This window comes from Archocentrus centrarchus, chromosome 23, assembly GCF_007364275.1.
Source record: "Archocentrus centrarchus isolate MPI-CPG fArcCen1 chromosome 23, fArcCen1, whole genome shotgun sequence".
In the NCBI taxonomy this organism is placed as follows: domain Eukaryota; kingdom Metazoa; phylum Chordata; class Actinopteri; order Cichliformes; family Cichlidae; genus Archocentrus; species Archocentrus centrarchus.
This window is the reverse complement of record NC_044368.1, coordinates 17912888-17926096: the sequence shown is the minus strand read 5'-3', so window position 1 is coordinate 17926096 and position 13209 is coordinate 17912888. Positions and strand designations below refer to the sequence as shown.

At 40.5% G+C, this 13209-nt stretch overlaps 1 protein-coding gene across 1 annotated transcript in view; it reads right to left on the bottom strand.

The window, feature by feature from the left end:
- Window positions 1-441: 441 nt before the first annotated feature.
- cerk (ceramide kinase) overlaps window positions 442-13209 on the bottom strand; it is a 46271-nt gene continuing 33503 nt past the window's right edge. The window contains exons 12-14 of the mRNA XM_030720467.1: window positions 10228-10433; window positions 5994-6172; window positions 442-2829 (exon numbers count right to left, since the gene is read on the bottom strand). Coding sequence (XP_030576327.1) covers window positions 2709-2829; window positions 5994-6172; window positions 10228-10433 — 506 coding nt within the window. The 3' untranslated portion in view covers window positions 442-2708. The remainder of the gene's footprint in view (window positions 2830-5993; window positions 6173-10227; window positions 10434-13209) is intronic.

The window sequence follows — 13209 nt, the reverse complement described above, 5'->3', positions numbered from 1 at the left end:
TATAACCAGGGTGAGAAATTTAGATTTCCATAGTTGCCTATACAAGCCCATGGTATCAAAAAAGAAAAAAGATCCAGATTGTGTGCAGAATGAGCACAGCTTGAACTACCACTCCATCTCAGCAGAGACCTTTGATGTCTGATGTTCTTTAATGAAACATCTCACTCACATCAGAGCAGCCTATTAAATTCCACTCATACAGGGAGACAGGTAAAGAGTGAGAGTGAGAAAGTCAGATCGGGAGAGCGCTGACCTTTGTGTGCAAACGTGGGAGAGTGTGTGTGAGTCTTTAAGAAAGCGAAAAGGAGGGAATGAAGCATCACTGGCATCAACCACACCATGGAGTTCAAGCAAAAGAAAAGACTCAGAAAAGAATCTTAAAAACCACTTTATTAAAAGGTTTTCATTATATAAAACATATATTTAGTTACATCACAGCTTATTTGTGTATAGCCTTTACTCAAGTATGGACAGTAAAAGAAATTAAAACTTCAAGTCAAAATGAATTGAAAATTCAATTTTGAGGTTACATCTTTATGGTTCACTAATGGGTTCCACTAAAAACCAGTTTCAGTGCCCACAGACAGTAATGCACACAGAGCAATAGTCTGATAAACAGTTGTCATCTAACTAGACCCATGAAAAAGAGGTAGCTAAGCACGCCAACAGATAGAAGTCCTCATTTGTAATAATATAATAATATAGCACATCTCCCAGTTCGTGTACAGCAGGTCTTTTTTTGTTTGTGTTTTTTAAAACTACATTTAGCAGTTTAACCAACAAGAAACCAGTGATGTGTGATGTGATTTTGGTGATTTTAGCAGATTGCCGCAGTTACCCATACTTTACATGGGAGATGCCAACTTTCTATTAGCCAAGCGGTATTAAAACTTAAAAATGTGTGGCGCAAATCAGAAACAGAGAACATTCGCCTTCATAGTCAAAGTTGTGCCTCGGTGGACACAACTTTGACTATTTAAATTTAAATGTTTACAGCCTAAACATTTAAATAGGTGCAACTTTTACTTTGAAGGCTAAAGGTTTTCAGTTTGCATCACATTTTTCACAGGTTCACTATCACTTGGAGAATAGTTGGCAAGTATTTGCAGACAAATTGGCATGTTCCATGCAAATTATGCATGACTGTGCAATCTGCTAGCCACCAAAGCAATGGCAAGGAGGTTTTTGCCAGCTGGCCAGGGATTACACATTTTTCCTTAGTGATTGGTGGTTGCCAGGGAGTCACTAGCCTCTAGTCTCGAGGTCATGTGTGGCTGGGGCCTTATTCACGTGATCCTCCATTGTTGAAATGATTGTAACACATCCAAAAATGGGGGACAAAATTAATATCACCTGGTTAGTGATTACAAATCCGCTACATCTTAATAACTACTCCTATCTGAAGCTTCTTTATTGTTGTGAGAGACCATCTGCAAGTCATGAGGCCCTAAGTGACAGCTAAGTCATCACATTGGCACCTTCACACACTGAAATCCCCAAAGGGAATGCAGAAAACTGACCAATAACACATACAGGAGCTCACCCTCACATATTATTACCATGCACACAGTTTATTGGAGTTACTGTAAAAAAATAAAAGCTTCTGTTTATTTGCTGGGGGCCTTTCTCCCATGACATCAAGACCAGCTTGACCTCTATTTCAAAAAAGACGTAAATGAGGCTAATTTCAAAGCAAAGCAATACATTAGGTCTAATAATGTTAACAATGCATAATTCTAGCTAATCCCAGGTGATGATTAAACTGTTGGTAGTTTAGCCAGAGAGGAGCAGAACTCTGAGCCACAGGTGCAGCGCAGCGGTGCTGAGACACACCAAATCACTTAGCAACCACTTTGCCTTATCACCCAGCAGCCACTGGGGTCCTGTTAGTGTATTAGCAGGGTATTCAGTTCTTTTCATTAGTGCCCCTGGCTCATATCTGCTTTCACCTGGGTCACAGATGAAATGATTTTTTTTTTCCCAAAAAAAGGAAAGATCAGATTTCATTTGTTGTTTTCCTTTCAGCTCGGCTACTTTAAGTCTTTTCAGTTTATCAATGTATTTCACAGGGATTATTCGTCATGCTTCTTACAGAGCTGTATCTCCTTGGCTCTCTGTCCATGCTGTGTAGGGAGAAATCCCATTTATATTCTCCTTCATGGCAGCATAAAGACCTTCTGCGATGGGTAAGTCCAGTTTCATCTGGTTGTCTTTATATGTGTGGACTCCCGGGCTGCTTCAGATCCTCTGAGCTTACACATCTTAATTTTCCAAAAAGTACACATACAAAACCTGACATTTTGGGTCTGAATGTGCCAGCAGTAGCACATCATATCTCAGCTTATTTCAAGTTCCATGAGGCAATTTTGCACCTAAAAAGTCCAAAATGTTAGAGAGGAGATAGCTGTTTTTTTTTTTTCCTTTTTTTTGCAATCCTCAGTAACTTGAAAACATGATGAAACTGTCTTTTAGATTTAAATGTTCTGCCCTCTTAATGGGCAGAACATTTAAATCCATATAGTTTTAAAGTAGCTTTGTATCTTTTAATTTTTTTAAATCACATCTTTAAATTTCATTCTCTTCTTTTGCATAGATGGGAGGGAGACATCAGCAATTGGGATTTAAACTGATGAATGTACTTTTCCAGGAAACTCATTTGCCAAGTTCAAATGAGTTGTTGTCTAGCAGCTAAATCTCCTGTCCACCTCTCAGTCCACTGACTGGTCTGTGCTTGGCTCCAGGGGCCACAGGGTACAAGGGTTGCCTGACACACACTGCTGCTGCTCCTCGATTCCACGGGCAAACAGCCTGATCAACTGGCACTGGACACTGAAGAGACAAAGACACACACACAAAATGCACCACTTAGCCTGAATAACAAACCATCAACTTAATGACTATGTTCATTTCTGTGAGACTTTACTGCCCATGTGGCAGCAGAAGCAACGGAACAGCACCCCTGTGTGCAGACTTGACACACAAACTTGAAAGTGACAGTCTGAAACACAAAGACCTTTAAAGAGCCTGTAACAGATGAAGTATATGAACAGGAAAAAAAAGCAGTAAACAGGTAAGATGGCTAGTGTGTTGTACAGCCCTAATTACTACCTGTGCCTTTTTCTGCTAAATGACACCTGTATTTATACCAGTGCACCTGATGCTTACTTGCAGGCATTCACAGCAGTTAATATAATGGTTTATTTCCAGATTCTATTCATACACGAAGCAAAAAAACACTAAAAGTTCAATAACTCTATAATTAAGAAAGAGGTATCTTCATGTTATAATTATACAAGTATCTTAGCTTGTGTTTGGCGTAATCATAGTGATGCCTTAAGTTTCACTTTTTCTAAAGGTGTAGTTTCTACATCTCACTCTTTCTCTCCAACTTTCTTCCCGTAGTGCCCGGACTATTACCATTTATTATCCAAGCGGCACTCTTGCTGGTTCACTCCAAGAACGATTAGCGGCGAGGAAGAGGCAATAAAAGGATGGACTTCTGCTTTAATTAAAGGGGAGTAGCCTTTTAACATGGGGAGGGCCGTTAAATTAGCAACATTACAGCGCCATGCATCATTGGCAAAGTACAATGGAGCATGAAATAAATGATGCGTCAAGCGGTGCCACGCCGGCTGTATAGAGATCTGATAGTGGGGAAAGCTGAAGTGTGGACAGGCCCAGAATAATGAGGGGGCCTAATTCTATCGAGTTGCCAAGATTGTACAGCGGGGAACAGTGAAAGAGTCTCCTGACCAGAAACTATTGGACACTAGTGGTGCTAATGGCACTGCTGCTCTCATTTCTGTCTAGCCACGTAGGAGGACTTCTTTATCACCAGCTCTTCTTTTATATGACACTTTAGCTACATATAGACTCTTGTAGTTGTTGTTATATCTTTAAATGCTCTATATTGCTTTTTCAAATTAAATTTTTTTAATATAGCTCCTTAATATTCACCACACCACTGGAAACCTATTTTGTGGTAGGCACAGGCAAATTTTTATAAACTATAAAATACTACCTTTCAAATATAGTCTAATACATTATTGTGGGCAATATAGTTTCTGTCTAAAAACTTTTCCTTCCACACAGGCAAAAATTCTGTAAAAACAGGTGGAATTTACCTCAGTTCTACTCAAAACTCTAGATGGGTCACCGATGACCCCAAGAGGTTAAGAATTAGATTAGATTAGATAAAACTTTATTAATCCCTTTAGGAAGAAGGACAGTTCGCAGCAGGGCTAGCATTACCACGCTATCATGTCAGCCTTAATAAGGCTTCAGTCACACAAAACTAGAGACCAATCAGTGACCTCCTGGTAACCTCTGGTCGTTAGGTAAAAATGTGTATTCCATAACTGGTTGGTGAGTGGTTGCTGACTGACGCCCAGAGAAATCATTTGCAACGAGGGCGCTGCACCAAAAAGCACACTGCCGTGGTCGCCTGTAGTTTCCATGAAAGATGCCGATGTCTTCAATTCGCCATTTCTCTCTCTGAGATGTAGTGAAACCTTACAAAGTGCTGCAACCAACTTTTTTCAAAAAAGGTGCAACATTTACTCTGAAGGTGAATGGTCTGTGTTTCCGGTTTGTGTCTCACTTCTCACAAATTCTCTACTGCTTGTTGAGTAGTTTGTGATTGTTTGAAGCCAAGTTGGCATCTTCCATGCAAACTACGAGGGACTGCAGCAAATTCCAGCAACCACTTGCAACTGGTAGGGGAATCTCTCACTACTGGTGGTTGCTAGATGGTTGCCAACTAGTCTCCAGGCCTGTGGACTGGAGCCTAAGGTCCATGTTCAAAAATCTTAAACCCAGTCCGCAGAAACAATTCACTTGTGGCTCATCACTTTGTCGATGCCAGTTGCTCTTCAGTCGGTATTTCAGGCTGTAGTTGCTTAGGTAACCCTTTTGTATATTGCCCACCCAGTAATATCCGATATATTCTTTATTCACACTGGTAGACACTTCAGTTGCTCTACTTAAAGTTGGAATTAGTTCATTTCTCCAATTATTTCATCTAACCTATCATCATTATAAGTTGCTGGATGCTTTGTTTTTTTTTTACCATTTCTAGGTCATCAGTCTACTGGTCTCTTCTGGCACGTAAGCATGCAAATGTTAAACAATTAGCACTAAACACAAATGTTGGGAAAATCCCGTTCCTTTGATGGCTAAAATCCAGCGGTCACCAATTTCATTAGGATTAATCTGCTGAGGAACACGAATGTCACAACAATCTACTGAGTACACTAGGTGTTTCAAAGCCACAAATGCCAACTGCATGGTGGTGGCGCACAAGGAAAAGTCACGGTCACCCAAGTCCACAGGCTTCTTCCTGTGATTTCAGTGTAGATCAAAGCAGTGGCTAAAAGTTGTACATCTGAGTTTTACTTCAGCGCACTGTGAATACAGAGCTGTCAGGCATACAGAACATAATCTGTTTCTACTTAGGCTTTAAGACATAATACTCAGGAACATTTGGAGCAATTTAAGCTAAGATTACAGCTTAATACCCAAAAGGAAAGTCTTTACCACGAATATTCAACCATGGTGATGCAATAGGTATGAGCTCTGCAAGTATTTCAATACTTCTTCCATTATACTGCTCCTACAATATTATGTGCTTCAATTCAGAATCATTTGCCAGTTCTCATCTATGCTGGAAGTGATATAGCCCATCTTTACCACTCCGCCACACAGAGTTCATTTTTACTGACAAGCTTCATAAAACAGGAAAAATTTTTTATTGAGGTTTGCCCCTCTTTACCAGGCAAAATAGAGTTTAAAAGCATTAAAATGTCCAATATATGTGCAAAACATTCATCATGACTTATAAATAAAAATGCATTTTATTGTTTTTACAGTGTTGGTTTCCCCAAGTTTGAGATTTTTTTTTTCTTTACACCTCAGTCTAAATTTCCAAACAATTTCACATGTGCACTGCAGCCACCGAAAGTTTCTACATTCACAGATGATGATCCTGTTGTTACCTGACTTGAATGGCAACGTCAGACAGGAGCTCCCCATCACAGGTCCAGCAGCCAAGAGTGGTGCTGTAGCCAGTCTTCGTTGGAGGTTCACTCGGGTCTTCCAGTGAAACCAGCTCTTGGCGCTGCGGCTGGAAGCGAAACTTCCTCACTCGATGGACCTCTACAAAGGAGTGGTCAAACTGTGGGAAGGAAGCATGCATGGGGGGGATGGACAGATAAATGAATGAAGGAACAGGTGTTCCCACAGCTGGTGAAGAGGTTATGCTCCTGAATCATTTGAAAAGTTTCAAAGGGAGCAGGACAGCAGCCTGAGAGGCGACACAAGAGCTCATCTTTGTTTTTGTGCTCAACTGAATTACTTGTCATTGGAAGAAAGTGTTATCCGTGACTCTATGAGGCTGCTTCATTCAGAGACTTACAGGGAAATAAGACATACTGAACTCTGACGATCTAAAATAGCATTTTAGAAAAGTGAAGATTTTAGTGCCAGAGAAGAAGCTCCAGTATTTAAAAAAAAGTACTCCTTTGGGCTTATTAAATTCTCCATTTCATCTTTTTCTCTGTCATTTTGGGTTTAACCCTTGCATGCTGTTCATATTTAATGCCTTCACAGTATGAGAATTCCCTCATAATAAATGCCTGCACCCAATTTTGAACTACAGATCTATACAGAATGTATAAATAGCCTATCTGACATTAATAAATGGATGATTAATCCTTAATGTTTCACAGAGCAGGGAGAGGATTTTTTTTTTTAGGTTAATTAAATCTACTATCACACAACACCACGCCCTGTTTTCCCCAAGACATGATAACCCAGCATCCATAATGATTTATAGATATTTTATTGGACTTCCACATGTTTCCCACATTCAGTGAAACTGCAGCTCAGGTGCCATTATAATATTATGATACCTCTTTTTAATCCCAGTTATCTTAGAAAAACTTGATTCTAACCTGTTAGTTTTTAGACTATTTACTTACAGGTACACCACTTGTTCAGTGTGAACAAGTGGTACAGCTAATGTTAAAGTTTCCCATGACCTGACATTGTAAATATTGTGCTTAAATTCAATCAAGAAGGAGAGGTAAGCAGGGAGTCTTTGCAGCAGAGCCTTGTAAATAAGCACGATATAATGTTGCCCTCTTCAGCTCATTATGGAGGACCGCCCCACTTTTTCATATAAGATGCAACAGTGAGTAAGAAAATAATTGCCTGTGATAAGATTGTGATGCACATCATCCTTCAAAACCCAGCGGGTACCTGGATAAATGTGTTGGGAACACAGACAGTTCTCAGAGCCTCATCAAGGGCTCCTTTGAATTCTGTCACCACTGTCCCATAAAATACACACAGACATGGCATGAATAGATTCAGAGTTTCAAGATTCCCTAAAACCAGTTTTCCTTGACTTGAGCCACACTAGTGGATCTAAAATCCATCTCAATAGATACAGGTCAGATTTGTCCTCAATATGCAATTTGCAGCACCTAAATTTTAAACTATTTTCATTTTGTATTGGGTCACTTTAGGAATGGTTTCCAGCTAAAAGAATAATATTTTGGGTATTTTTACTGCTGTCAAATGTCAAAACAGGTCAGATTTGATTTGAACAGTGTGTAAGGGCTAAGGGGCGGGGCATTTTTGATAATTATTAGTTTCCCAAAAATTCATGTTTCCTGAAAACACCTCAAACTGAACTAAATGAAAATGAAATGATCAGGGAATCACCATTTTCCTGGGAAATTACACTTAAATGATTCTTCGCTCACAATTTAGTTCACAGGCTCCTGTTGTGTGTGAGGTAAAAAGTTCATTTTTCCTATTGTCTTCTAACGGGATCCCCCTGATTTTAAAGCAAAGGAAAATCATCACATACTGTAGGATTTTTTTTTCCCCCTTTTCTACAGGAGCAGCTGTAAACAAGAAAGGAGAGATGCGGGTCAGATAACAAGGAAGTGCATAAAAACTATACGAATATTGAAGGAGTGAAGGGAAGAAGAGAGAGAGATGAAAAGAAATTATTTTGTCAAATTCCCCTTTCATCTTGGTCAGTGTTGCAGAAAGGTTCAGCTCTGTCCACACACCATTTTCTTTAACTTCACAGGGGGCCACTTTCTCTCTAAACTCTTCTGTTTTTTCTTGCTTTCTTTCAGTACCTTCCTCCCTCTCTTTCTCTGACCCTCTCTCATCCTGAAAGTGGAGTGAAAGCCATTTATTTCACATCAGACCCGCTTTATGACTGCGGCCGCTTTGCATTCATGCTGGATGGTCTGCCTAAAAGGCTTTCTGACAAGGCCATGAATACGCTTAGTGGCTTCTCACTCCTTGTTTCTCTCTGCTTGACTGGACAGTGATGCTGATATTAGCTGAACTCTGATGCACAGTCCCGATCACCCTACTCGTACTTGTCTACCTCTCTGTGCTGCAAGAAAAAGCGGCAAAGACACCCTAGAGATGCAGCATGTCAGGACTTTTCATTGCCAATACCACATTCCGACATCTGTGATTCCTGGAGAGCAGCTAATGAGACTTCCTCTGTTTTTCTTCATTGCAGAGCTGCGACAACTGAATGTGTGTGATGAAAAGCAGGATTTACACAGCGATGCTAGCCTATGAGGCTAGCAGACTAAGACGTTCAAGCAGCCAGAACCAACATGCTAACATTTAGCAGGAGTAGCAGCTACAATGATGTCCAGCTTCACACTAGGATCTTTTAATTTAATTTAACTCTTGTTTGCTTTGACCTGATCATAACTGACACCTGTATTTGTACTGGAATGCATGCTTATTGTTTAGCTGCGGACATTCACAGCATTAATATGATGGCCTGTTTCTAGACTTCTATTCATACGTGAAACAGAAACATTGCGTGTTCAATAATTGGTGTTCTAAAACCAAACTGACAGTTGCTGATTACTAAAGAAATATTGATTTGTTTACATGCTGAAAACAGCAACAACAAATGACCTCACAAATTGGGACCATTGAGGATCATTGTACCGTTTGCTAATTAGACCTAAACCAATCAGAGGTAACAGATAAACAGAACCAAACAAACTGTGTCCCAATATCCTGCTTTTGACTCTCAGCATTTGGGTTATAGCATTCATGGGAAATCCTCAGCAAAATCATTTGAATTCCTACATGCAGCAGCATTGCCAGTGAAGGTTGGTAATTTTGTTTTGTACATGCACATTTCACTGAGTCATCTGGATGGTAAAATATTTAATTGGGGACTGAAGACACGCTTCATGTCACTCGGAGCAGCAGAATCTTTTCCTTGGCTTGATAATTTCACTGTAACAGCAACCGCCTCTGCACTCTCTTTTGAATATTTTCCCAGACTTTCTTGTCATCGAAATGTTTGCCTTATGTGCCACTGTACAATGTAAACCTTAACGCTGCAAATATATCAGATAATCTAATCAAACCACATTACAGGAGTAATATTTTTCTTTGTCATTAAATATTGGTGCACAAAAAGGTTAATCTTAGACTTAAAACTCACCTCAGGATGTCAGTGTTAAGTAAAAACACTGCAAATTCACACTTTTACCAAGGCAGCTGCTGTAGATAAAATTACTTAAGATCCCTCCAAATGGGATAAACTTCCTGAGGTCCTTCCTGAGGTAATAATTACTAATCACCAGACTTCCCCTGATAATACTAGTACTATCCAGTGAGGGCATTAGTCTGGTATGAGCATGTTCTCACATACAGCATATCCCTGATGCAGCGATTACCGGTGCCTCTCTGGACTAGGGTGGAGGTTATTTATGATACGTGGGAAGGCATAAGGGCTAAGGCATTTGAACTAAAGTGAACCAGAGTTAGGAAATTGAGCAGAGTCAGCAAAGGGAGGTGCTAGCACAGCAAGTGGGCAAACTCTTCCTTCTGCTCACTCGATTACAGGCTCACCACTCAATTCATCCGTGCACAGATTGGGAAAAGCATCATGTTGAACACTACACTGTGCAGAGCATTCAACATGATGATTGACAGAGGACTGTTTCACCGTTATTTGAAGATCACTTCTGTTATTCCTGCTGCATCTAAACTGCAATCATTTTCCCAGCACATTTCCATTCTGTAATATTTTGCACAGCATGACCCATATATAAGATTTATCTACAGTTTAGGCATATTAGGGGAAAAACACCTTAGCTGGGCTGCATGCCTTTTAGGTAATAGCAAGTGCAGAGATTTAATGGCACACAGGGCAGCTCCTACCTGGTCGTCTGTGTTGGTGTGACGAAGAAGGTGTTTGAAGAAGTCCAGGCGGGAACACTCCCTGACCAGGATCAGGTCTGCATTGCCATCGGCGAGGTGAGCGAAGGGTGACAGGCCTTTTGGACTCCTGGGACAAGCGCAGCTCATGTTGGCTGCGTTAATGGCAATAAACTTTCCATGGATCACATTCCAGCCACTGCTGCCATCTGAAATCAACATCATTGCATTTAGGATTGCAACTCAGAGCAGATTAGATGGAGTGAAGTCATTCATCCACAGATGTTACACTAGACAGTAAAACGTGACACCAGTGAGGAGGTTGTACAGGAGTTCCTCTGATGGCCACTTGCTGGCTCCAAAACTGAGCCAGTCCCCCCAGTGTTAGCCATAAAAAATAACATCTTTACATGCTGGTCCAAAAAAAAAAAAAAAAAAGGATTTGGCTTCCATAGACAATTTTCCCCTTCTTAACACCTGTATGTAACCCACCTGTTTGGATGTTGTAAGAGCTTACAGTTAGGGGTATAGCCACTTTGTCAGGTATGCTAACACAGGCAGATGTAGCTGATTGTTCTTTTTGAGGTCTCATCTCTACCAGTTGGAGTCACTGAATTGGACCCCTTGACTCTTTGTGATGTTGGTGCCTTCCAAAGCATCTCAGTGCAATTATCTGACAAATAATGTGGCTTGGTGTCAGGTACAGCAAGCAAATTTGTAGTTGAGTTGCAGAGAGTGAAAGTGAAATCCTTTAGCAGTCTGTTGCTTAGCACTAACAATATGCACATGTGTCTGTGCAGCGTACCTGTAGAGTTTATGGATGCAATCTGCAAACCAACTTAGAAGTCATCCAAATGTGGTGCTTTCTAGCTTAAAAATGCAGAGTGAAGAAACTAAAGGTTGATGTTGCAATGGTTACATCTTTTATGTACAGTCTGTGATCTGTTAATTGTTCTGTGGCACTCAGAAATAGCCACTCACTACATGTTAGACACTATGTGAAAATGGAGTCAAAACAATCAGCAAATCAAAACCTATACAGTACCTTTGGCTTTAAACACACCATTGCTGACCAGTTCAGATTCATATCAATGCAGAGGAAAGAAATACCACATGTAGGGTAACTACATGGATCTTTCCACATGCAAATTTTGGACAAATGTAGGTTTAGGTGAGGTAGGGCCCTAGCTGCATTCACAGATATAAGCGTCACCTAAAAAAATAAAAAATAAAATAAATATACAATTACAATTTTTACAATGGCTAATGGTGGTGGAAGTGTAACTTCCAGGTGAAATCATTTTTAGTCTTGTTTTTGGGCCAAAGCCAGCAAACTTTCATCAGGTTTTATTAGTAATTCTATATGTAAAGTTTTTATGTTCCAGTGAACACAGAAATTAATATCTGTCCAAATTTAAAGATGGCTGCAGAATGCCCAGACTTTCTTCTAGAAGGACTTCGGTAGCGCGTGCAGGAGACGGGACACATAACTTCTCACTGGCTCAGAATGAGCATGACCTACCTGCTCTATTCTTACATAAGCTCAACTGGACATCAACTGAGCTTTGTACTAGGAAGCTAAAATACTGAGTGTAAGGCTTCTGTAAAAAAAACAAAAAACTTTGTTACCAAGGTCAACAGTGAGCTCACAAGTTTCATTCAGCAAAAATGTTGCACATTTCTAACTTTTTGATCGCTGGATGTCAGCAACTATCTACTTAAAACCTTTAAAAACTTGACATAGTTTCCAGGATTCCATATTAGGTTGCCAAATGTGTAGTAATCCATTGCACTACTGAACCACACCACAGAGCTCCAAGCTGCCGGTGCTGTATGCTCCAAATAACCACACTCACTTTTATTTAAGTGCACTCTGCTTGGAATTAAATTTGTCATGTTGATGCAGGGAAATGGTGAGTTAGCAGGAAAAAAAAAAATCAAGTGGTGCTGAATGAGTTTTTAGCAAAAAGCCTTTTTCACCACCCTGCCTCGAGCGGTCAAAGGTACTAATCCCTTAAAAGTGAGAGGTTATTGGTTTGATTTTGGACTATTTGTGCTTTTGCTTAACTTCTTCTCCTTTCACAGCAATACTCAAACTTTTAACTGAACAAACCGAGTGCTGAAGGGAATGCAGTTTCCTGTAACTTACCTGTAACACTGCATTCAGCTGCAGCTCTGCCACATTTGCAAATATGCCACATTTTATTTTGTGCGGACAATTCTACAAGCCTCAAGTGCTTTACTTGTACAAGTAAGATAAGAGATGAGACAGCTCTCTTTCAGTTTGGCGTTTACAGTAGCTACTCCAGAAGGCTCCGAATCAAGCTCAAATAAATAATCTGTGCGCCATCAGGTATGTGGTTTTGACATAATTTGTGCATTTTGCTAAGTCTTTATGAGTTCTGGGGTTAAGCTCCCAGCTTGTCACACAGCAATAGTGATGCTGATGACGTTCCATTAAGATCCAGATGTCCTGGCAGCCGTTCTCAGCCCCACTGATTGAGCCAAGATAGAAACTTTCACACTGACAGTAATCTACCAAGGCTGCAAGTGTTCTGCTTCAAAATGCAATTAAGCATGGCCAAGTGAGGGTCAAAAACTGAATGAGGAAGTCCTAAAGATAGAAGACTGACTGGGTTAACTGTATATTTGCTTGTTACGATTAAATGCGCGTGTGGCCTGCAAGTCGCAAATGACAGACGCGATGGTTGCACTTCACAAATCACCACTCTGTTCCTCCGAGATTAGTGGCTGTTTACTTGTACGATGGCGTATCAAAGACACAGTGCTATCACCCACGGGACTGCCAGTGTCTGTCACCAGGGTGATAGTCACTGCAGCAAGCTGCAAACAGTGATCACAGACATCCAAATTAGCATCTGACTGCTTCGCGAGCACCTCAGAGGGAAAATTATGTGATCTCGGAAAGCAAAACGATTCATTACCCCCCCACCCCCCCACCCTCGTTTTGCAAAACAAACTTAC